At 44.5% G+C, this 24,226-nt stretch overlaps 3 protein-coding genes across 3 annotated transcripts; 1 reads left to right on the forward strand and 2 right to left on the reverse strand.

The window, feature by feature from the left end:
• The first annotated feature begins 1,037 nt into the window (after positions 1 to 1,037).
• Positions 1,038 to 11,578, forward strand: col6a2 (collagen, type VI, alpha 2). The gene is made up of 32 exons (XM_053882788.1): positions 1,038 to 1,226; positions 3,281 to 3,368; positions 3,440 to 3,540; positions 3,617 to 3,760; positions 4,094 to 4,456; positions 4,524 to 4,544; positions 4,621 to 4,686; positions 4,755 to 4,853; positions 4,930 to 4,956; positions 5,028 to 5,054; positions 5,137 to 5,181; positions 5,311 to 5,364; positions 5,440 to 5,502; positions 5,642 to 5,704; positions 5,769 to 5,822; positions 5,896 to 5,931; positions 6,009 to 6,071; positions 6,145 to 6,207; positions 6,273 to 6,335; positions 6,397 to 6,459; positions 6,525 to 6,575; positions 6,640 to 6,738; positions 6,809 to 6,871; positions 6,945 to 6,980; positions 7,051 to 7,096; positions 7,160 to 7,312; positions 7,384 to 7,478; positions 7,550 to 7,731; positions 7,796 to 7,971; positions 8,036 to 8,074; positions 9,467 to 9,810; positions 10,845 to 11,578. Exons 2-32 carry the CDS (start codon positions 3,293 to 3,295, stop codon positions 11,109 to 11,111), a joined length of 3,042 nt encoding a protein of 1,013 aa, XP_053738763.1. The 5' UTR covers positions 1,038 to 1,226; positions 3,281 to 3,292; the 3' UTR covers positions 11,112 to 11,578.
• Positions 11,579 to 12,580: 1,002 nt separating this feature from the next.
• mcm6 (minichromosome maintenance complex component 6) lies at positions 12,581 to 18,080 on the reverse strand. Its single transcript, XM_053883440.1, has 18 exons — positions 17,880 to 18,080; positions 17,642 to 17,788; positions 17,443 to 17,553; positions 17,073 to 17,160; positions 16,511 to 16,672; positions 16,277 to 16,442; positions 16,059 to 16,204; positions 15,835 to 15,985; positions 15,636 to 15,777; positions 15,432 to 15,573; positions 15,263 to 15,370; positions 15,035 to 15,190; positions 14,833 to 14,961; positions 14,600 to 14,764; positions 14,357 to 14,483; positions 13,313 to 13,501; positions 13,003 to 13,142; positions 12,581 to 12,917 (listed from the first exon to the last, which is right to left on the reverse strand). Exons 1-18 carry the CDS (start codon positions 17,975 to 17,977, stop codon positions 12,807 to 12,809), a joined length of 2,478 nt encoding a protein of 825 aa, XP_053739415.1. The 5' UTR covers positions 17,978 to 18,080; the 3' UTR covers positions 12,581 to 12,806.
• A 3,345-nt stretch (positions 18,081 to 21,425) lies between these two features.
• LOC128769299 (C-X-C chemokine receptor type 4-like) lies at positions 21,426 to 24,144 on the reverse strand. Its single transcript, XM_053882885.1, has 4 exons — positions 23,549 to 24,144; positions 23,274 to 23,482; positions 22,853 to 23,136; positions 21,426 to 22,155 (listed from the first exon to the last, which is right to left on the reverse strand). The coding sequence occupies exons 1-4, from the start codon at positions 23,654 to 23,656 to the stop codon at positions 21,560 to 21,562; spliced, it is 1,197 nt and encodes a 398-aa protein (XP_053738860.1). The 5' UTR covers positions 23,657 to 24,144; the 3' UTR covers positions 21,426 to 21,559.
• Between the last annotated feature and the right edge of the window lie 82 nt (positions 24,145 to 24,226).

Here is a 24,226-nt window from a genome sequence, read left to right on the forward strand (position 1 = left end):
ACGTCACTCACAGTCACCTACATGCATGTAAACACAGTGAGCAGCTCTCGGACGCCGTGTTAGTGTTTGGTGTAAACTCTCTAACTGGGCTACTAATTATAACCAGAGCCCCAGACACCAGCACGGGCCGCGCCGGTGACTCGCAAAGGTTCGGTCTGCTCTTCATCCTCTTCCACTCTGCCCTGACTGAAGGCACATGTGAGATCTAAACCCTCTCCCAGGCCCTTGGGAGGAACCACATGTTCTGCTCGGGGCCTGAAAGGCATTAAATGTGTTTTGCAGTTTGATGGCTCTGTAAGTGGGAGATCAGTGGAGGAAATAAAAGTCTTGTTGTGTCGCTGACTTCGACTGAAGCCACGGCGCTCTGTTGTTTTTAATTGGTGGGAGAAGTGGACCTACGTTGTGAGAGCAATTTACCCTCGGTGGTTAATGTACAGTGCACACTCATGGTTTACATGTGTTGGCTGTAATCCCACCGCACCTTTAAGCACTACAGAGGGAGTCAAGTCAAGGTCATTATACACCTCCGTTGGGTTCCACGGAAGCTGCATTAAAGACATCGGCAAGTCGCAGAGAACACTTTTTTGAAATCTGATCAAGTATTGTTTTCAATATACTCCCATAGATCAGCTCAATTGTTACCTATATGATACCATATTAAAGGCTTGTGTCAAGCAATAGGTTCAAACTGCGTTTTTTTCTTCATTTACTGGAATGTTCCAGACTTTAGAAGAGCAGCTGGATAACTTTTGACCGTGAGCTGCTGGAATGTAGCACATTTGATGCAAGAAGGAAAACAATTCTTTCAGTCCAGATGTTTGTTTGTCAGAGACAGGAAGTTAATTAATTACTTTTCAATTTAATGCTTGTTTCCAGCGAAAATCGCCTGTTTTTTTTGTTTAAACATGCGGTTTAAAAAAAAAAAATCGTGCACGCGCACTCACGCGTGTTCCCGCGGAGCCACACTGCCCCCAAGTGGCCGCTTATCGCACTTCTGCTCCCGGAGTAGGTGGGACCAGAGCGATCCTGAGGCTGGACCCAGGCAGGAGACCGAACCCTCGGCTCTTCTGCGGGAACTGGACGCACATCCAGGGCTTCATTTTTGGACTTTTTCCTCCCCCCTGGTCCTGCTTTTTCTTTTCTGGAATTCCCTCTTGCTGAGATGAAGAGGTAGTCCACGGCGGGGACCAGACGTTTACCGAGTTTGCAAGTCGGAAAAAGTTCAGGTAGGAGGCAAATACATAGTGCACGCTATTGTTCCGTGAGCTGAATTCAATTTACAATAAATTATTTTATTGTTCGATAATATTTTCTTACATTCACTGTCGCGCAAAACTGTTCAGCAATGTCTAAAGCACAAAAACAAAACGACCACTCGTGTGACTTAATTTGAGAGTTATTCAAATACATGTTCTCCGAGTGCAAAGCTTTTTTTTTTTTTTTTTTTTTTGAAAAAACAGACTAAATGAAAGAGCCGCAGCGGCGAAACGCTTCCTCAACTCAGTTGCATTCACTCTTTCCGCTAGAGGGAGCCACGCGTAACGACTGTCCCGTTAAAATTCACGTTTTTTTGCGTGGCCAGACGCGAGGAATCATAACAATAGTTGTGGTTTTAAAGAGTAGCTAAAATGATCGGTTACCTCTTTTGCGTGATGCGAGGCTCTAAAAGTGACTTTTAGTGAGTTAATTCTTATTTACTTTTGTCGGCTGTTTGGGTTTGTGGTGCTTCAGTGCCATCAGAGAACGACACATAATTCTAAAACATATCGAGCTGCTGTCATTATGCGTTGCTTTTCGAGTCCACTTCGATATGGGGCGAAACATTGGGAGTGACATGACCATGTATGGGGAAGTGGGCTGTTTAGTCCGGCCAGCTTTGCGATTGAAGGTCAGTGTTTCCAAAATTGCAACCATAGCATCTTTGAAAGTGAGTCACACAAAGTGCCTTTGATTTTTTTTCTTCTTCTGCTTTTCTTTTATATTTCGTTCAAGTCAAGTTATTTGACACACTGCTTTGTCACCTAATACTTCAGTTTGGCGGCGGAGTTCACGACAGTGATCATTGACATTTGAACATGGTTATTGCAAACACATATATTTATTATTATTATTATTATTGTTGTTCTTCTTCTTCTTGTTGTTGTTGTTTATTATATAAGCAAACTTTTTACGTATTAGTTCAATTTTGTTTTTCATTTTAAGATGAATAAATCAATAAATAATAAATAAATCCAACTGGAGTATCACACATCCATAGTGGCAGAACCTTTATTCGGAAGCCAGTAGATGGCGCTCTCAGACACCGTCACTGCACCGCCCAGTCTCTCCTCTCCTCTTCATGGCCTGCTCTTTGGTCCAACCTGGCCTGACTTTGTACTTCAAGCAATTTCAAAACATGCATGACTTTTTATGTAGCCCTGCAACAAAGTTTGTTTGTCATTGGAAGCACAACAAGCAGGGTCCATGTGATTCTCTTTATGCTATTACATAACAGAACAGCCGCCATTTTCTTCTCAGCCAAACATCTGTTAACTGATAGTAGTCGCATCAGCAGACTTTTTAAAGGCATATGCGTGTCGCAGGGTGAGCATTTATTTATGCAATAATACAATTTTTCAATTTAGCTATGTGACAGAATAAAAAACACTGATTCACCGGAATTAAATAAATCATTTTGGATGTTTTTCCAGATTTAATTACAGTAATTGCTCCCCCTAGAGGCGAAAGATATATATATATATATATATATATATATATATATATATATATATATATATATATATATATATATATATATTTCACTCAGTAAAAAATGATAAATATCAATTACACCAAAAATGCGCTGCAGTGAAAAATGATTGTGAAACTTCTTTATTGGCTTTGGATTCAAATAGCTAATGTACGGCCACTTGTTTCTGTCTAATAGAACATTAGTCATTCACCTGGCCATATTGAGAAAATTATTTTAGCAGTTTTATTGCAGGCTCCTTTTCCTTTGAACCGCTGGTGACCCATGTGAGAGCATTCATACCGGAGAAATATGTTATGTTGATTTAAACCTCATGAGAAGAGCTGTTGCAGTGCATGATGGGACTTGCAGTGCGACTGGTGTTAAGTGCCACTAACCAACAATATCATGCCATATAATGTGGTGACCTGGGTTTGACCCACAGGACTTGACTTTTACACGGATCCAAATTAGGTCAAGCAACATTCAATTGCAGCCTGACGTGATATTAAAGTCAGGCTGCAAGTGATGATTTTGCTAATTCTCTGGCAGTTAAAGGAGAGGATGTGGGTGCTGGAGGTCCTCGGATTGTGCCTGCTTTCGGCAGCCGTGACTTACGGTCAGAACGCTGAGTGCTCCCGTAAGTTTCCCAGCTTATCCTTGCATTCATAGATCAACTGAGTCGGCATTGAACATCTCATTCCTCTCCAGAGAAACACGACTGTCCCATAGACATTTACTTCACCATCGACACCTCCGAGACCATCGCCTTGCAGGAGCCGCCGCCCGGAGCGCTGGTGGAGAGCATCAAGGTCACTGTTTTAAACCGTTGTTTTAACTTCAACTCACCCTCACATTGTCTTTAACTGGGAGTCTTCGGTGTTGCAGCTCTTCACTGAGACCTTCGTGAACCGACTGGCGGACACAGAGTTACGACAAGTGGTGCGCATCAACTGGAACATTGGAGGGCTGCACTTCTCCCAGACGCAGGAAGTGTTCAGCAGCATCGGAGACAAGCAGAGCTTCCTCGATGTAAGTTCAAAGAACACACCACGACAGCCAACATTCGTGGGATTTGGGCGAAGCTGAATGGTGTTTTGCAAGGTTAGGGACATTTGAAGGTGATGCTGAGGTGCTCTAGATTCACCCGTCAATCTTCAATTTTGGGTGGTGACTGAAAGAAATAGCTGCCGGATGAATGTTTGGAACAGAGGACCTTCCTGTCTAGATCTGGAAGAAGGGCCCTTAATTGTCCTTACCCTGCTAAACAACTCTGTCACACTGAAACAAAAGAACTCTTGTCAAGACCAAAAAGCCATGGCTGAGCTTCCCTGACTTCTCCATTTCTTAATGTTACTTTTACAGGGGCTCAAGAATATCGTGTACCTGGGCAAAGGCACCTATATTGACTGCGCCCTCACCAAAATGAAGGATCAAATGCTGCGCTCACGCAAGACCCCCAAGCCTCTGCGGTTCGCCGTGGTCATCACTGACGGCCATGTGACCGGGGAGCCGTGCGGGGGCATCAAGGAAGCGGCAGAGCAGGCCAGAGACGAAGGCATCCGCTTGTTCGTGGTGGCTGCCTCCGACAACATCGACGAGCACGGCCTGAAGGAGATTGCCAACTCGCCCTCTCAAGTTTACAGGAGGGAATACATGGCTGTCGATCTGAAGTCAGGAAAACCTGTCATCCATGTCGACACCATCGACCAAATTATCAAGACAATGGTAACACAATGACACACACTCACAAGCACTGGCGAGTCATCTGACTGTGTCTGCTTTGTCCTTGCAGAAACATATCGCCTTTTCCGAGGTAAGAAAAGCTCCAGCGGTCCAAGGCAACATGGTTGATCTTTTCGCCAACAGTTCTCTTGATCCTCTGTCAATAGTGTCACAAAGTGTCCTGCTTGGAGACACCAGGACCTCAGGGACCCAGAGGACCTAGAGGGCAGAAGGTGAGACAATCCACCCTTGAAATCTCTTCACTATTACAACTCTCAATTCACCTGTTCCCCACCTACAGGGAGCTAAAGGAGACAATGGTGACGCAGGTCCAAAAGGAGAAAAGGGTCGTCCCGGTGACCCTGGTATTGAAGGTCCCATCGGTCAGCCCGGCGTCAAAGTAAGAAGCCACTCTCCCACCAAATATCTTGGCGATGAACGTTCCGACGTTAACCCTGTGCTTCTGATCTCTGTAGGGAGAACCAGGCCTGAAGGGGGAGAAGGTGAGAACTTATATTGAGGAAAACATTTGTCAGAATCCAACGTTAAATGATGATCTTGTGGTCGTCCACAGGGAGAGCTCGGAACTCAAGGAAAGAAGGCAAGTAGTTCTTCAAGTGTCTCACCTAACTTCATCAAATAGAGAAGGAGCGTGTGACCTCTCAACTGTTCTCCATCTCCAGGGCATGGGCGGGATTCCAGGACGCAACGGAACAGACGGACAGAAGGTGGGAATAACCATTGGTACAACGTTGGGTTGTTATTGCATCAACAGAATATTCTACATCCTACTTGTAGCGCCAATGTGTGGTCAATTTTTCTTGATCATCTAACATTCTTTTTCATCTGCCATGCAGGGGAAGATCGGACGAATCGGTGCTCCCGGCTGTAAAGGAGATCCAGGCGACCGAGTACGTAGGAAGCCCGGCTACGTAATCCTACCTCATGTCTGCTCTCTTGAGTTTTGTGTACTTGATGGTTGACAGGGATCCGACGGACACCCTGGAGATTTTGGTGAGCGAGGTCCCCGTGGAGCCAGCGGAGAAAAGGTACTAGCTTTTTATGTAAATTAAATGTTTAATAATGTAATAAAATATACCAAGAAATAGAAAATATTTACTGCAAAGATACATTGAAGTCAGGTTTTAAATGATTCATTTTGACTGACTGACAAATGAAACTCTGTAGGGTGATCCCGGACGACCTGGAAGACCTGGTCCACCTGGGCCTCCTGGAGATGACGGAGGAAAGGTAGAACAAGATTTTAAAATTCAAACGTGATGGTCACAAAGGTCAAGCATCTTTGCTTTCTCAGGGAGAGACAGGCAGTCCTGGATTACCAGGCGCTCCGGGAACAAAAGGACCTGTGGTGAGTCTCGTCCCGGCTGAGAAATGTGACCCACGCTTTTAAAATGGTTTTAACTGCGTGTTGTGCTTCTCAGGGAACTCCTGGGAAAGAGGGAGCCAGAGGGGAGCCGGTTCGGACATTCACCTTCAGTAAACATCATGAGGTGTTGCGTTTATAGTTGCTTATAATGTTCTGCGCTTCTTGCAGGGGAGAAGGGGAGAATACGGGCCCAAAGGTGCTCAAGGGCCGGAAGGAGCGAAGGGTGAGAAGGTATGAAGTCGAAGTGATCACTCCAGAATATTTGCAGTGAGAAAAACATTGGTTTGTTGACTCACCGTTTCAGGGCGAAATGGGTCCAGAAGGACAGAGAGGACTTCCGGGCGAATCCGGGAACAATGGCCCAAAGGTGCTCTTTCCTGTTTCTCTGCCTGTAAGAGAACATCTTTGTTAAAGTATATGTCTCGTCTTCAGGGGGACAATGGTCTTCCAGGGCCCAGGGGGCCTCCAGGAGCGGCAGGAGAGCCAGGAAGAAATGTAGGTCTTCTGTTTGTTTCATGACTTACATGGCTGTTCTAGCAAGCGGTGATGTGTTTAGGGCACCAGAGGGGATCCTGGAGATGCTGGAGTGAGAGGAGAGCCTGGACCAGTGGGACCAAAGGTGAGTTTGGTGTAGAATAACATTCACATTTTTTGGTCTGACTGGTTCCGTTTGATTTCTCTTAGGGGGATCCTGGAAGACCTGGCTTCAGTTATCCAGGATCAAGAGGCCGGCCGGTACCACAAACTCATAGTCTTTTCTGCTCTAGGAGCGAGCTGAAGTGTCTGTGCTGTGTTAAAGGGTGATGATGGCGAGAAAGGCAACCAAGGCCTTCGTGGTGGCAGAGGAGACTGTGGTCAGAAGGGAGAGCCGGGTGATAAAGGGAAGCCTGGAGAGGCAGTAAGTTGGAAACTCTCACTCGTGTGCCTTCACAGTGTCTTGTCGGAGTGATAATGTCCCACTTTCACAGGGCGAACCAGGGCCTCAAGGTGAGCCCGGAAATCGAGGTCAGAGAGGAGATTCTGGTGGCCCGGTAGGTCTCACTGCTCTTCAGTCAACTGTCCAGGACGTGAGGAGAATTTAAATCCCTGTCTTCTTGTTTGCAGGGAGATCCTGGTTCTGAGGGAGATCCTGGCCTCACTGTGAGAACGTTTCCATCATACGCGGAGACGTGACAAAGGGTGGTCCTAATGGTTTGTCTGCTTCCTGCAGGAATGTGACGTCATGAACTACATCAGGGAAACGTGTGGCTGCTGCGGTGAGTGTCGCCGCTTTGAGGATGTGACGACTAGCGAGATCTGACTCTGGTCTCTATCTGCAGACTGTGAGAAGCGGTGTGGAGCCCTGGACATCGTTTTTGTGATCGACAGCTCGGAGTCAGTGGGTCTTACCAACTTCACTTTGGAGAAAAACTTTGTCATCAACACCATCAACAGACTGGGTTCCCTCGCCAAAGACCCCAAATCGGCCACCGGTGTGGATCATTGCCTTCAGGCCTCCCACGAGGAAATCGGTGTTTATAATCCATGTTGTGTTGGTTTGCAGGTACCAGGGTGGGAGTGGTCCAGTACAGTCACAGTGGAACGTTCCAGGCTATTCGTCTCGATGACCCCAAGATCGATTCTCTATCTGCTTTCAAGGTCTCACCACAGTCTGCAGCCAGTAGAACAGAACCACAGGTGTTGATGTGGCTGACCTGTCGTCTTCTCAGGATGCTGTGAAGCGCCTGGAGTGGATTGCTGGAGGAACATGGACTCCATCTGCCCTCAAATATGCCTACGACAACCTGATCAGAGACAGCCGTCGAGCCAAGGCCAACGTCACAGTCGTGGTCATCACCGACGGACGCTTCGACCCCAGAGATGACGACTCGCTGCTCACCTACCTGTGCAGGTACCGCGGACGCCGTCGTGGCTGCGTGTCATGTGACGTTAAAGCTGTCGACCGTGTGATGCAGAGACGGCGTGGACGTGAGCGCCATCGGCATCGGAGACATGTTCGATCAGATCGAGGAGAACGAGAGCTTGAAGAGCATCGCCTGCCAGAAGGACGGCCGAGTCATGGGCATGAAGCGCTTCGCCGACCTGGTGGCTGACGAGTTCATTAGCAAGATCGAGACCGTGCTCTGTCCAGGTACTCTCTGAGACAAGACCAGCCGTCAGCTCCCCCTGCTGGACTAACTCTTGTTCTGCTTCAGATCCGATCACCGTGTGCCCAGACCTGCCCTGTAAGACAGGTAAGCCTTGCTTGATCTTTAAGATGTTTCTTCCTGTTGACTCTGAACTGGAGTCGCAACCACTTCCCCCTCATGGACACCAACATACATTTACCAAAAACATTATCTTGGAATAAATGGTTCCTTTTTCAGCGGTGTTAAACTCAAGGCCTGGGGGCCCTCTCTATCATTTTATCTGGCCTGCTTTTTACCCTGAGCTTTCGGCCACATATTCGCAAGTGCATCTCCTTGAATTCATGCCAACAAAAAGATGCGTTTAAAGGGAAATGAATGAAATTAAAATGTTGGCCCCTTGAGCGACTGAGTTTGACACCTCCTTTTCTTTATGATGCACATCAAAGAGTCGGGTAGACAGACAGATTGGGAATTGTATTGTCATGCGCCAGAGTAGCAACACATGTCCGAAGTCTCACTGAAACGCTGTCCCCACGATAGTAGCTTCAATGTTGGATGCTATTATTCAAGGTGTCAAGGTGTGAGTGGGATTCCGCCCACAATGTCGTTACGCCCCCTTGTTGCAGGAGGGGGCTTCACATCGGGGCAAGGCCACGCCCCCTGGAGACCACTGGCAGAGGAAGGAAGCCCCCCATTGGTCCCCACCTCTTTGGAGGCTGTGACCAACCTGCTGAAAGGGCTGAGTGAGCAGCAGTATGGGGTTGGCGTGGCGACCATGGCGTACACGGCCCAGCGGGCCAAGCTGGCCCGGGGAGAGGACAGACAGCAATGGACCCAGCTGTTCATCGACTCGTTCAAATACGTCTATCAAGACATAACGGGCGACCCAGATAAAGCCATAGGACTCTGCTAACCATGCTAACAATGCTACCTCAGTATTAGCGTATTTTATGTTTCACTAGCTTGCTGCGATCCGGGTCTCGACACAGGGCATTTCTTTAATAGTGCAATAGTTTGACATTGGACTGCATGAACTGTTCATCGGCTATACTAAAAGGATCGACCCTCTTTATGGAAAGTGGAAGTCGTGTGTTGGCAGGACGTCCTCGCTGAAGCCTCATTTCCATCCTGAGTCACTCTCTCATGCTGTTTGCACAAACCCATGGCCACAGAGTTTCCGTGTTCTCTGACTCATCCGATGGAAACGTGGGAAATATTCGGCCTCACATAAAGCTGTATTTGAGCCTGTCACTGTTATTTGGTCAGTGCAATGGTAATGGAGCTGCTGTGCAATAGATGGCTTTGATCGGTGCATGTGTTCTTTGCATGTTGGTAGCAGACAGAGAAATGTACTTTGTTCCTGTTGAGACTGGAAATTGCTGATGATCAACGAATAAAAGTGTTTCAAGCAAAGGATCCTGCCGATCGGCATGTTTTGTGACGCAGCAGGAAGAGGATAAAAACGGAGGTTTTAAGATGCTTTTCTGTGTGTTGTAGAACCGGCCGTCGCCGGCTGTGTAATGCGGCCCGTGGACCTGGTGTTCATGCTGGACGGTTCCGAGAGAATGGGCTTGGACAACCACCGTAAAGCCAAGGAGTTCATCGAGAACGTGGCCCGCCGCCTCAACCTGGCCTCTGGCCCCAACGACGAGAGCAGCGCCCGCATGGCTCTGGTGCAGTACGGCAGCCCCACGGAGCAGAAACTGGAGTTCCCGCTGACGCACGACCTGACGGTGATCTCGGATTCCCTGGCCGAAGTGAAATACATGGACTCCTCCTCTGCGTTGGGAAACGGCATCATCCACGCTGTGAACAACGTGGTTTACCAGTCCGGTCGACAGGTACTTGTTTCTTTTCAGTTTATAGTTCACTTCTATCTTACTTTTTGAAGCTTCACGTTTTACCACTGCCAAGAATGTTACGTTATCGTCAGGGTAAAAATCGTCCACGTACTTCACTTCTGCTACCTTAGTCTTGCTATGTTACTCAGAATTCAAGTTTTAACTTCTTTACTTATGTGTTTACATGTTTAATTTTTTTTTTTCAAACTTATCATCATGTGATTCCAAGGTGCAGTTTTATTAAAATGTATTTTTTTAGGAAGTTTAAAATGCTATGATGAATTTGATGTGACATGTAAAATACTCCATATTTCTTGAGAATTGTATTGCAATGTGTCCTGAGTTCACGTCATACTTAAGTAAAAAAATATTTTAAATATTAATAATAGTTAATAAATATATAATAATAATAATAAATAGAATAAATAGAAATTAATAATTTAATATAGTATAGTACTACTAATAATAATACTAATATAATAATAATAAAATCGAGCAAAAGCCAAAGTATAAATAACAACAAAAAATAAAATATGAAAACTATTGATAAAAAAATATATATTTATATCTATATATACAATATATCAAGTAAAAACAATAACTCAAAATAACATGTCAAAACGTAAATAAATTAAGAGATTTATTTAGTTATCAAATAGGAAGAAAACATGTTTTTTTGAGTGGAAAATAATGATAATAACATTAATTTAAGATAAAATAAACAATAGGTAGAACTAAATTTTTATAAAGTAAGTATTGTGACATGGGAAATATTTTTAAATAAATTAAGTTGAGTTAAAATAAAATAATATTGATTTGAATAACATTTTTGTAAAAATAAAAATAAAAAAGACTTAGTAAAACGAACTTTTTTAAAATCGTCTCATATTATTAATTACATAAATATTGAGCAATAATATTTGGCAACCAGAGTTAGTGAGTAGGAAGGAAGAGTTGAAAGCAGTTTAAAAAAAGGATCACTTCATAGGTGGCAGCGGTTTGTAGCTCATCGTGGCGCTTGCTGTGTTTTGCAGGGGAACCGACTGGCGCGTCGTAACGCCGAGCTCTCCTTCATCTTCATCACTGACGGCATCACATCCAGCGAGCAGCTGGAGGAGGGCATCGCCTCCATGAAGCGGGCCGAGGGCGTCCCCACCATCATCGCCATGGGGACCGACACGGACGAGGAGGTGCTGCGGAAGCTGTCGCTAGGAGACACGTCGGCCATCTTCAGAGGAGCCGATTACTCCCAGCTGAACAAACGTTCTTTCTTCGAGCGCTTCATTCGCTGGGTATGCTAGTGTGAAACTCAAATGCCAGAGCACCAGAGAGTTGGAATGCATAGAGTAAAAACGTGGCGGCCGTGCTGGTGTTTGTTCTATTCATTCGAAGTCTATGGTCCGCGGGCCCTTCCAAAGACACTCATCAGAATCCCACTCGGGATGGTTATTGAATGTGTACCAAAACTCCTTTAGGCTCTTTGTGCTTGACTTTGTAAAGAGTGTAAGCCCCACTCCACTTTCAGAGAAGTCACTATATGAAATAAAGGTGCTATTTTAGAAAGAGCAGACCAGATTTGTGCATCACAACACATCGTACTGTACGTTGCTGAGGATCGGTCAGGATTAAGACAAGTATCAGGCACACAACATCTCACACACACGCGGACACAAACATGCAAGTTCCGCAGCTGATGTCAAACCACATTCATGCACATGAAGACAAACGTCAGACACAGAACATGAAGTTTCAATAAAGCTCAATGTGGTGAACCCAACACTGCTGTCGTGTCATGTGATCATGGAGTCAACTGCTTCTTATACTGGTTACCAAGGACATATCGTTTTCTTCAAATCTGTAAAATGGTAAACTAAAGGGTCAATTCAGTCTTCGTCTTATATCTTTTTTTAACTCTTTTTTTAAATTGATTTTTTTTTAAAAGATACTTTTTTGATGCAGCAATACTGACTAATGATTGTACTGTGGTTACTGAGTTACTGAGAAAAAAGTTTGGAAAAAATAAAACCAAAATAATCAATTACGAAAGATAAAATTGAGTAAAAATTGGAAAAGAAATTATTGAGTAATACAAAATTAAGAACAATAATATATTGATAATATTTGTATAATATAAACATGAAAAAAGCAAGTGAAGTAATAGAAATTTAAAACAAATTTATGATAAATACCTTGCTTTATTTTAAAGAAATGAGGAGGAAAATACACTAGAAAAGCAAATATATGTATATGTATATGTTATTGAATAAAGTAATTGAGTAAAAATACTTGTAATTGAGAAGTCCAATAACATAAAATTTTCTCAAATAGAATAAAGAACATTGACAAAGGAAAAAAATAAAAAGTACATTTTAAGAGTAGAACTGTTTTATTCATTAATAAAAATACTTCAATAAAAGTACTATACTTGAAAAATACACAATACTTAAAAAATACGCTAATAAAATTCATGTATTCATGCAGAAATATTTTTTGACAGAAATAAAACTTCAACTTGCAAAAATGTAGAGAATAACAATTAAAAACATTGAATATTCAATACAAAATATTCTGAAAAATAAATTAAAAAATATGAATATGAAATACAAAAAAAAAATGTATGCTTGCTCTCGTAGAACAGGAATCGAGTATGAAGAAAATGACCAAGTGAAAATAAGGGATGGAAAATGTAGTTCTGTAACAGTTTGATGTAAGCTCACCTGGATAAACACCAGAAGTGCAACTGTTTTATTACTGAACCATCTTTATTCACAAGGTACATAAACAGGAAAATGGATTTTATTTTACCTTCAGATACAGGTATTTTATCAATCTTTACGTTGAGAAAAGCGAGCAGCATATTTACAGTTGTGTAGGAAACGGTCGGCCACAAACGTCTATACAGTGGAGATGAACTATTTCTCTGCAACAGTTTTGTTACATGAGCACAAACACAATGAAACTGTGTTTGTTGAAATACAACAGAAAAGCAGAGGAGTTTAATCTTCCAGGATGTAGTTGGGATTGACAACCAGGACGGCTTCTTCTTCTGTGCTCGCAGACTCTGAACCCTTCAGTCCAGCTTGAGAGAGCTCGATGAGGATGTGATCCTAAAGGAGAAAGAGAGAGAGACACCAGGTTAGTGATGGAACAGGAGGAGCAGTCGGGTGGACAGATAAATGATCCCACACTCACATAGTTCACCAGCCTGTGGATGACCTTCTCGATCAAGCCCTTCCTGTTGATCAGCTCCTCCTCTGAATCGATCTCTGACTCGATCTCCTTCAGATACCAGTTCACCACCGCGCTCTTCTTCAGCTCGCCCTCTTCCTCAGCTGCAGGAGCACACCAAACATTTAAGTCTCTTGTACAAATAAAATAAGTATTTTATGTAAATGAATCAAATTGTATTTAAAAATATAAAATTGGATTAAAAAAATGAAAATGGAAAAAAATGTCAAGAATAAGCTGTAAATAAATATAAAAATAAAAGGAGGGGACTCACCATCCTCTGCTTTGCGTAAATGCAGGACCAACAAGTTGGAGATTCTCTGGTACTCGGCGAATGACAGGCGCAGGGATGGTTTGGGTTGAGCGTCCGTGTGACCGTTCATTCCATTCACGTGACCATTCACACCGTTGACATGGCCGTTTATCCCGTTGACGTGGCCGTTCACTCCATTAGGGATGTTAGCTACGTGGAAGATACATTCATTAGACCAGCAAATTCAACCATCTGCAGTTCTCAACCGATCCAAAAGGGGGAGCTATACACATGAAAATAATGCTTGTCAGTAGAGGGCGACAGAGCGAAGCGGACTTCACTGATGCAGTGGAGGCAAATCAAATCTTAGTAACTGGAAAATAGCAAACAAAAGGGTCAATTCAGTCTTGGACTTGTATCTTTTTTACATTTTTTAATCCATTTTTTAAAAAAGATTAAAGCTTAAAATACGTTTTTGATGCAACAATGCTGAATAAAGATTGTACTGTGGTTATTCAGTTACTGTGAAAAGAAAAGTTCGGAAAAAAATTATAAAAACATTTAATGAGGTTATAAAATTGAGTAAAAATTGAAAAATACAAAATTAAGAATAATATATGAATAACATATTAACATAAATATCTATATAATATAAACATGAAAAAAGCAAGTGAAGTAATAGAACAACAAATTTATGATAAATACCTACCTTTATTTGAAAGAAATATGGGGGAAAATACACTAGAAAAGCAAAGTGAATAGCAAAAATACTAATAAAAATATAAACAGAATTAATGACATGAATAGACGTTATTGAATAAAGTAATTGAGTAAAAATACTGGAATTGAGAAGTCAAATAATGTAAAATAGAATAAGAAGAACATGGACAAATGACATAAATAAAAAGTAGTACTTTTAAAAAAGTAGAATTGTTTTATTCACTAAAAAAAGTACTTGCGTAAAAGTAGGTAAAAATACGCAAATAAAATGAATGTATTCATGTCGAAATATTTTGACAGAAATAAGACTTCAACTTGCAAAAATGTAAATATTTTTTTATTTACCCTCCTCTTCCTCTTCCGGCTCCTCCTCCAGCTCGTTGTCCTGCTCCAGGTTGATGTCCGGCGTCTCCACTCTGATGATGGATTTGTTCAGCAGGCGAAACGCTTCCTTCACGTGTTTGGGCTGAACCTGAGGGCAAAAATTCAAATGCACTTTTCATCTAAAGTCTCAATCAGGACGTTTGAAAGTGAAGATTTTTTTTTTCTAAATAAGCCAGGAGAACCGAGGGGGACAAAAAAGCTCACCTCGTCGCAGCAGTGCATGCGAGCCATCCCCTCCGACAGGCGGATCATGCTCTCCAGCTGCCGCACCGTGATCCTCCAGGCCGACTTGGTGACTCCGCCGGAGCCGTCCCGCTGCCGCAGTCGCTTGTACTGCTCCACGATAAACTCCTCGGACTCGCTGGATATCTAGCAAACACAACACCGCCATTCAGACCTGTGGACCGACCAACCGAGGACGGCAAGAGGAGGCGAACCTTGGGTTTGAACTGGCGGGCGAAGAGCAGGTATCTCCGGATCTCATCCAGAGAGTACAGCCGGTCCACTGACTCTTCGATGCGAGAGTGCAGGTCCACAATCCGCCTGGCGATGGCGTAATCCGTCACCTATAAGGCGCAAGTGTTACAAGAGTTCTCCACCACCACAGCTGACACCGGGGGGTGGTTTGAGTGGAGGCACCTCATTACAGTCGTCCACCAGGATGAAGAAGAGGTCAAAGCGGCTCATGATGGGCGCCGTCAGGTTGACGTTCTGCTTCAGACTCTTGCTGCGGTCGTAGCGGCCGTTGACGGGGTTTGCAGCGGCGAGGATGGAGGTGCGGGCGTTCAAGGTAGCCTGGGCAGCAGCATAAGGTCAGCACAGCAGGAGCAAGGGGTCACCACAGGTCAACAATGATCTAAGCTGCACCTTGACTCCAGCCTTGGTGATGCTGATGGTCTGCTGCTCCATGGCTTCATGAATGGCCACCTGGTCCTTCAGGTCCATTTTGTCAAACTCGTCGATGCAGCAGACGCCCTGCAGTCAGACGCCGTGATCACCAGCCTCATTGAAACCATCTTCCTTTAAGCAAACTCACGTTATCCGCCAACATCAGCGCTCCGGCCTCGATGACAAACTCGTGCGACTCTTCGTCCCGGACCACGGCGGCAGTCAGACCGGCGGCGCTGCTGGCTTTCCCGCTGGTGTAGACGGCTCTGGGGCTGAACTCCTCCACGTGTCTGAGGACGCAAACGCTTCAGCACGTGCCGACGGAAATGCACCACAGGGTCCAGCGTCTTACTTGAGGAACTGGCTTTTGGCCGTGCTGGGGTCGCCCACGATGCAGACGTTGATGTCTCCTCTCAGAGAAGTTCCCTCCATGGTCGTCTTGGGAACGCCGCCAAAGAGCATGAGCAGAACTCCACGCTTCACCTCGTCGTTGCCTGAAATCACAAGTTTTACTCCTCTGCAACAAAAGGGGCGCCCCCTACTGGACTCACCATGAATGGTGGGGAAGAGGCTGGTGCACAGGTTGTGGTACAAGTTCTTGTCTTGGCTCATTTCAAACACTTTCTCCCACTCTTTTTCTGTCATTTGACTCTTGATGCTTTCGGCCGTCTGCTCCTCTTCGCGCAGCTCTTTCCCTCCGAACTGTGAGTGTGGAAGTACAGAGGTTTAGACTGACAGGTGGTAGAGTATTACTATGAGGTCATGCTGTACTTACACGTGGATTTGTGGGAGCCACATTGCAAGCCAGGAACGCAAGTCTGTAGGACAACTCTCTGACCCCGAGAGCCTTCAGACCACGCAGACCTTCCGACTCGTAGCCCTGGCCTCCAGCGACACGTGTGCTGGTCTCAGCTCTGACACCTGAGGGGGGGGGGGAGAACACCACACTCTTATCCACTTATCTCAGCAGAAAACTAAAAGATGAATCCACACCAGGCGTGCTCAGCTGAGAGACGTCCGGCACCACAATGAGACTCCCAGTGAAGTCGCATCTGTCGCCAGCCTGAGCCGTTTCCACCGCCTCGGCCCGCAGCACGATCTCCAAGGAGCGAGGGATAGAGCCGCGAGGAAGCTCCGCCTGGGTCTCCTGGATGCGCACCTGCAGACAACCTCAAATCAGGGAGGGCAACCAGAACCATCCCGCGGTGCTGCTCGCATCGCAGTTACCTTCTGGAAGTCGATGAACTTGGATTTGTGAGTGTCGAGGTGGAAGCGTGAGCGGTTGTTGCAGGCCGGGTTTCTGCAGATGGTCGGAGGGGAGTACTTGAACTGTTGGGGGACGTCTTTGATCACCACCTGGCAGTCCATGCACACGAAGGTGCCGCTCACCTGAAGCATGAAGAAGCATCAGCACACCAGTAACGTTTATTTCAAAAGCATCCTTATTTCAATGTTTTTTTTAATTTAAATAATTTGAAGTTCAGAATTCTGAAGTTTATGGTTTTCCTTTCGATTTTTTAAATATTATTTTACATTTGTTTCTTGTCAAATATTACTTCTAATAATAAAGAAAAATGCCCAATTTATTTTTTAAAAATATATAGTATTATTTATGTTTTCTCTATGGTTCCTTAGTTACCATTAAATAGAATGTACATAAAAAAAATAATATACAATCAAACAACTTTTTCTCTTTTCTTTTGGCCCCTCAAGACCCCGCTGATAGATAGTACAGTGTTACTATAACATCACAGACTTTATGATGCAAAACAGTGTAAACAGGACTGACCAGCTCAGGGTGTACCGGGTGCGTCCTCACCACTTGACCACTGATCTTCACCAAAGTACCGATGCGCATGGATGACAGCTCACGGATCCTGAAACGCATCATGAAGGTGTTAAATGTTTTGCTTCTGTTGTGCTTTAACAATATTTTTATAATGCTGGGGTTGGCTTATTTATTTCTATATTATAATGAAAATATAATATATGACTTGAAATAATGTCATTATGTTCTTTCATTATATATATATATATATATATATATATATATATATATATATAGTGTCCTCACTGGAAACTGAATAACGTGTTTATCCTAAATATACAGCACCTTCGTCATGAAAATGCAAAAAGAGAAAACGGTTTTGGTGTCGCACTTGTGTCTGGTGGGGAGATCCTGGAGAGCAACGTAGAACTCTTTGTTCGGTGGAACGTTTCCGTGGTCCCGAGCGAAGTTGCGCACTGCGCGACACAGGAAGGGATACACTCTGCGAACAACCGAAACAGATCAGCTATGGATGGATACGCTCGATGCCTTCCAAGTTAAGGGGCGTTAGCGCGGTGTGGTGGTCGGACCTGTAGTACTCTTCCTGGATGGTGGTCGCCAGCTCCTGGTTGAAACCCTCCAGGTCAGTGAAGCTAACCAGCAGCGTGTTCCTCTCAGGCCGGATCAGCTCCTCGGCCTCCCGGACATACTTCACCTCTCCGTCCGCTGTCTGGAACCTGTGTCCGGACAAAGTCATAGCAGGGATCGTCAATAATAAGACGCAAGTTCACTGAAACAATCTGTAACAAAAGCCACGTGAAAACTTACTCTTCCAGAAACGCCTGGAATAACTTCTGACATTTGTCCGCCAACTCGTCTTTCACCGTCTCCCCGACATTTTCTGCGTTTGCTGCGGCCACGTCCATGACGGAACAACTTCAACGTCGCAGTATAAGCTTCAAATAAAACTAAAAAACCCAACGCGGTGCAGCAGCCCTGCGGTCTGACACACGGCAACCCGGACAACAGAGCACAGTTTCGCGCGGAAAGTCACACCACGTGACCATTGGCGCGCGGTTTCGAGCCAATCAGATGAGATATTCAAATACGAGGGTAGATCCAGCCAATAGGAAGCGAGTTTGTAAAATGACGAGAAGAGCGTCTCGTGTTTCCCGCTCAACTCTAATCTACCACAATATATATTTTAAAGGCGCTGCCGAGTACTTAAAAATACACAAAGTTCAACTCCTTCTACCGCTAGCAAATATTACTTAAATTGTATTTGGCTCTTACATACAAACGATTTTAAAGAATCACATTTTTTTTGCATATTTGTTTTGTTAAAAAGGGAATTGACTCAGGATGGTTGAAGTTCCCCTATTAGCCCACTAGAGGGAGGCTGCTCTATGACGCCGTAATAACACAGAACGAAGGAAGACACCAGAACAGAGGTTCTCCCCACCAGACCAGGTTTGTGTCTCGCCCTGATTCTCACGCCTGCATCTGCTCCACAGCAGGTTGGTTGTTGGTTTCACCTGTCACAGCGCTCCGGAGCAGGAAGTCATCGCAGGCCGTTTCTATGCAAAGCCAAGTCTCCCACTCCAACTTTATTTCTCTCTTTGTCTTGACCTCTGGTTTTCCCACAATTGTTCGGAGCAGGAAGCCCAGTCTGACGGATCCCGACCATCTGTGGGCGAGCACAATTAGACAAAAGCTCCAACACACACAAACACAGCGCGCGTCACAAGTCGTCGGCAGCAGCTGCAGCACACTCACGGTACTGATCCTGTGAATGGATGAGAGAACAGGTCACATCTGTTGATGTTAAATTTAGGCATGTTAAGAACAGGGTTAGTGCGAAAATTCGGTACGGTTCCGTCGGCTCCGTCAGATCAAGAAGTGACACTGAAATGTGCGGCAGCCCGGGACGCAGATGCGGCCTCTGAAATTTGATGCCATTGGTCTGGAAACAGTGTTCTACAGGTGATGACCGGATCAGTGTTACAGCAACAGCTATGAGGATGGATTCTGAGAAACAGGCAGATGTTGCTGGCCATTTGAATTTGAATTATGCAACAATTATGTTGCATTGAATTTGAATTTGCAAGCGACCTACGGACCAGGCTTTGTGTCTGGCCAAGAAGAAGAGTGGAAATGACTGTTTTTAGTTAGAAGCTGGGTTTAAATTGAGTTGTGTTTTTCATTTAACATAGTCATATTTGGGGGGCCACAGACGTTTCTATTTATGTGGCCCCCATGAGGTCACACTATGCAGAAATAGTAGCAATTTTTATATTTAATAATTTTATTAAGTTTTTAAAAAGTTTTAATAAGTTCAGTGGTTTTCTATTTTATTTAACTATTCGTTTTACTTTTGTTTACTGTCCATTAAATACTACTACTACTAATGATAAATTTAATAAAGAAAAATGCCCCCAAAAATTTTGAAATAAAGTGCCATATTTATATGTTTTCTCTATGGTTCTTGAACAATTTAGCTTTAAATAGAATGTAAATAAAATAAAATAACATTTCCCATCATGGATCAGGATCTTTTTCACTTCTTTCTTTTGGCCCCTCACGGCCCCAAAGGAAATCCAACAGCTCAGCCCTGGTCTAGATGGTTTAGTGAAGCTTCAAACTCTGGAGCATCACAGTGACCCCGTGGCTCGCAGGGGTCAAGTTCTTGGACTGACTTCTATTTAGCTCTAGTGAGAGAAAACAAAGACAAAATGATTATCCACTTCACATTAAAGAATATAAACAGATCTCCTGCTGGTTCCGTCTCATCGACTTGTCTGCTGTGTTTACACTTCACCATGAGATGGACTCCCACGTCCCTCCACCGCTCTACTCTTCTTCATTGTGATTTACTGCAGCTCCAGCTCGGCGCTGCTCCTCTGTTTGATTGTTTAAGCAGCTTGTTTTTCCTAAAATGAGCTGCAGGAAGTCCTTCCTGTTTTCCATTCACTATGAATAGACCAGGATCGAGTGTCGGCGAGTGTGAGAAGGTAATGCAAATGAAAATGACAGGTTCGGCGGTTCTTCATTGAGAAGGTGGGCACCGGATCACATTTCCAGGAGTCCCACCGCTCTCCCACACTGTAACACTTAACTCTTCTTGTTGTGTAGCTCACAGCTCCTCATCACTCCAGGAAACAGGGCTCGGTAAACTTCCAGCTTCTGTTCGTCCCACTTCCAAGTGGAAGTAAAGCTGTGGGAAGCGGTTGGTGTGTGTCGGTGTGTGTCGGTGTGTGTGCTGGAAACTGGACCTCCTGTCCCCGTGATGCCCTTATATCAGACACAGCAAGGCAGCCGGCACACGCTGGCTGACACACTTGGACCACTGAGCCTTCACACGCACCCCCCTGTATTCCCCCCCCTCATTTCAACCTAAACTACTGAGAGACGTAGAAAGATGAGGAGATATCACCTCATATAAACGCTATCACAGCCCATTTTCTCCAAAATAACACAATGAATGGACTTTTCAACGCAACAATTGCAGACTGACGCTTCCACATGAATGGTAGTTTCCAGTTTTTGTTCTGGAAAGACGGAGGTGACCTTTGCTTTTGTCAGGACACGCAGGAAATCTGAAAATCTCTCATCGCTGACCTCCATTTTTATAGAAGAGACGCTGGATTATTTTCTCAACGTTGTTGTTTCACTTCTGTTTTGTATATGTAACCATTTAATCAAGTGAAGTTTTACTTTAAAAATATGTGTTTTTAACATTAGCGGTGCAGTTGATAATATTGAAAATACATATTCACAACATTTTTGAGGCGATTTTTAGGACTTTATGATAATTTAACAGCATCAAGCAGTTAACTTCTGACAGATGACTATTCAGCTTGTGTAAAACCCAAGGCCCATGGGCCAAATCCAGTCTGGCCAGTCATTTCATGGGGTTTGCAAGAGCTATAACTGCATATCGCTAGAGCCTGGTTAATTTCAGTGCTGAATTAAAATACTAAACTGTTGTTTTCAGAATATAAATGGAAAGAACCACTTGAATGAAAAGCAAATGTTGACTCAGAAGGAAGGTAAAGTGGATGTGTGTTTCAGTGACAGGGTGAACAACAGACAGCCTTCAATACTATAATAAAACAAAATCACTCTCAGCCTAAACTCTACTTCCTGGTTCAGTTGGACTGTTATATATACATTTTGATGCCTATGCTCACCACTTTTTACCATTTAACTGCTTTGATATAGTTTCAAGGACCTGGGATTTGAACCCACAACTCTTATATCTCTCAACAGTGGCTTTGAGTCTCGTGAAAAAAGACATAGATGAACACAAATGTGTATATCAAGTTCTTTTATTTACAGGAAAACAAAGGATGTAAAACACAAATGTGAAACGGATATTTACAAAAGAAGAACCATGATGATGCAGAGGTCGAGTCATGGACCAGCAGACTGTCTCACAACACATCACATGATGAGTCTTTACACACACACACACCATTGTCTACAGTTCAGATATCAGTCAGCCAACACTAGCTGGAGTGCAAGCTGGAGGACTCGGACTCAGTGGTGGTTGAGGCCCCGGTGCGTCTCCGTGGTAAAACTTTCAGACTGGAGGCTCGACTGAGGGTCAGAGCCCGCCGGGCCGAACTCTTGAACCCGGCCCCGAGGAAGGCGTACAGCAGAGGGTTCAGGCAGCAGTGTGAGAAGGCCATGGGCTCAGCCACCGCCAGCCACACACCCAGAACCGACTCCAGGCTGCAGCTGCGGGGCAGGACCTCCAGCCGCAGCAGGGCGTCCACGGAGATGCCGGCTCCGTAGGGCAGCCAGCACACGAAGAAGCACAGCACCAGAGCGATGGTGGTCCGGACCGCCCGTCTCTTCTGCCTTTGCCCCCCGAGAGGACCCCGGGTCAGTCTGGTGACAATCACACAGTAGCACACCAGGAGAACCAGACCCGGGATCACAAGGCCCACCAGAACCAGCTGCAGGTGAAACACTGCCACCCAGAGGGGAGCGTTGCTTGCCGGGTAGAATCTCTGGCACAGAGTCGAACCTTCACCTCCCTCTTGAGTTCTGGCGAATACTAGGTCGGGAACTGCCAGCAGAGCAGCAGGTAACCAGGCACCTGAGGACCGAGGGAGTCAATGGGTCAGAACCGGGTCAGACTTGAACTTTTAAATAGGAAGACTTTTTTTCATTATCTAAATTCTATATTCCTGTACCACAAATCTTTTTTTTTATGTATAACACTTTACATAGATAGATATCCATGAATAACAACACATTTCTATGTTGTACATTGTGGTCCTTAAGTCCTTTTACTATAAGCCTTTTCAACTCCATATCAAAGACAAAAACATGTTTGAATTGTTAAATAATATTTATATTATCATTATATTATTTACTGTTAAAACATATTTAAAATTTGATCCAACTTAATAAAAAAACAGACTTTGCTTACATGTTTAATATTTACTCCTATTTTTCAGATTAAATTTCGGATATCATTTTTTTTTTCCACTACTTATCTATTTAAAATATAACTTTATTTCTTTCTAATTTCACTTGTTTCAGTGCATTCAATTGCAAGTGCATTTCACAATATATATTAAATAATAGAACGTTTTTGTACTGTTGCTTCAACACTAATATTAAAACTAGTGAAAAAAAAAACAATTTTTCTCAAAAATAGTTTAAGAATTGCAAAAGCATCCTTGTTCCTATAGTCATTCATACAAAGTTTTCTTTTCCAGGTGAAATAATCAGTTATTTTGCTGTCGGTAGTCTCTTGAACTAGTCTTGAGTTGGTGAAAGACACTCACCCACATAGACCAGCCTGTGAGCCAGCAGCTGCCTCAGTCCTCCAGTGTTGGTGTCAGTGGGCCTGACCACAGCCAGGTATCGGTCCAGACTGATGAAGGCCAGGATCAACACGCTCCCGTAGAGGTTGACCGTGTAGATCACGTGAACTCCGACACAGGTGGCAGCACCGAAGCGCCAGTCCGACAGAGCAGCGTCCACAGCCCAGAATGGCAGAGCCAGAACAAAGAGCAGGTCTGCCGCTGAGAGATGGAGCCGATAGCGATCAGTGAGGCTGCATTTGGACCTGTGGACATAAGCACCGAACTTCAGCAACCTCAAGGTTGTCACATCAAGAGAAACAACATCTAGTCATTCATCCTCTCGGTGTTTGCTCATACTCAACTCCTCTCCACCATAACAACAAAGACCTGGTCCTCTCACCTGCGCTGGCAGCCCAGCACGATGACCACCAGTCCATTCCCAGTGATGCCCAGAGTGAAGATCAGAGCGTAGACCACCGGCAAGAAGACCTGCTGAAGGTCGGCAGTCACCACATAGTCCACATCACAAAGCTCCTCCAAGTCCACCCCCAAATCTCCAGAGCCAGAACCAGATCCAGAGCCGGTATCGTTGAAGTCGACGAGAATGTGCTGTCGGGAAGAGAAGAGAAGTCAGCACCACCTGAGGACACCAGAGAGCAGAACAGACGCACCAACCTCGTAGTAAGACATGGCGCTGTTGGCTCCTTCTTTGCTCTGCTGCGAACGGTTCTCAGTCGGGGTCTTATATTTCTTCGGCCCATTCTCCTCCCCCCGAAAACACATCTGCAGCCGCTGAAATGCTTTTCCTGTTTTCCAGGCGTCAGGTGCTGATACTGAATCTCTCACAGGATACGGCTTGTGTGTCTGATTGTTTTGGCCCTGAGACCCCTGGGTTGTGATTATCAGGATTTATTGGCAATACAGGAGGAGATCAGAGAAAGAGTGTCGAAGTGAGTGTCGGGGTCACGATCCCCGTCGGTCAGGGACGCAGTTACACCCCACGAAACATTCAGATTCATTTAAAAATACAACATGAAAGTTTAGGGTTTTCAGGTCACGCAGCAAGAAATCGACGCACAAATGCACCTTTCATCATCATGGCCTTGTTGCTGGTTCAATTCTTTTCCTTCCTCCAAGATAAATGCACTGTTTCATGCACAAAAAGGATGAACAATTCATTTCCTGGGTTGACAATGTTAGTGTGTTTGTGTAGGCCTCCATCCTCTCCTGCACTGATCCCAAAAGTCAACATCTCAACTGCAGCCCTCGCAAGCCTCTTATCTTCTGCCTCACATTCTTCCTTCACTGCTATCTGGTGTAAACAAATGAAGATGAACTTAACAAATGAGTCGT

The sequence above is a fragment of the Synchiropus splendidus genome, chromosome 13 (assembly GCF_027744825.2).
Source record: "Synchiropus splendidus isolate RoL2022-P1 chromosome 13, RoL_Sspl_1.0, whole genome shotgun sequence".
NCBI lineage: Eukaryota > Metazoa > Chordata > Actinopteri > Syngnathiformes > Callionymidae > Synchiropus > Synchiropus splendidus.

Coding starts and splice junctions, on each gene's coding strand:
- LOC128769299 (XM_053882885.1), bottom strand. CDS start 23,656: ATGTGTTTTCGGGGGGAGGAGAATGGGCCGAAGAAATATAAGACCCCG. Junction 23,483..23,548: donor GCGCCATGTCTTACTACGAG/GTTGGTGCGTCT, acceptor TCTTCCCGACAG/CACATTCTCGTCGACTTCAA. Junction 23,137..23,273: donor GTGCTGGGCTGCCAGCGCAG/GTGAGAGGACCA, acceptor TTATGTCCACAG/GTCCAAATGCAGCCTCACTG.
- col6a2 (XM_053882788.1), top strand. CDS start 3,293: ATGTGGGTGCTGGAGGTCCTCGGATTGTGCCTGCTTTCGGCAGCCGTG. Junction 5,055..5,136: donor TCGGAACTCAAGGAAAGAAG/GCAAGTAGTTCT, acceptor CTCCATCTCCAG/GGCATGGGCGGGATTCCAGG. Junction 7,479..7,549: donor ATTCTCTATCTGCTTTCAAG/GTCTCACCACAG, acceptor TCGTCTTCTCAG/GATGCTGTGAAGCGCCTGGA.
- mcm6 (XM_053883440.1), bottom strand. CDS start 17,977: ATGGACGTGGCCGCAGCAAACGCAGAAAATGTCGGGGAGACGGTGAAA. Junction 15,778..15,834: donor CCTCTTCCCCACCATTCATG/GTGAGTCCAGTA, acceptor TTGTGATTTCAG/GCAACGACGAGGTGAAGCGT. Junction 14,962..15,034: donor TGGTGGACGACTGTAATGAG/GTGCCTCCACTC, acceptor TGCGCCTTATAG/GTGACGGATTACGCCATCGC.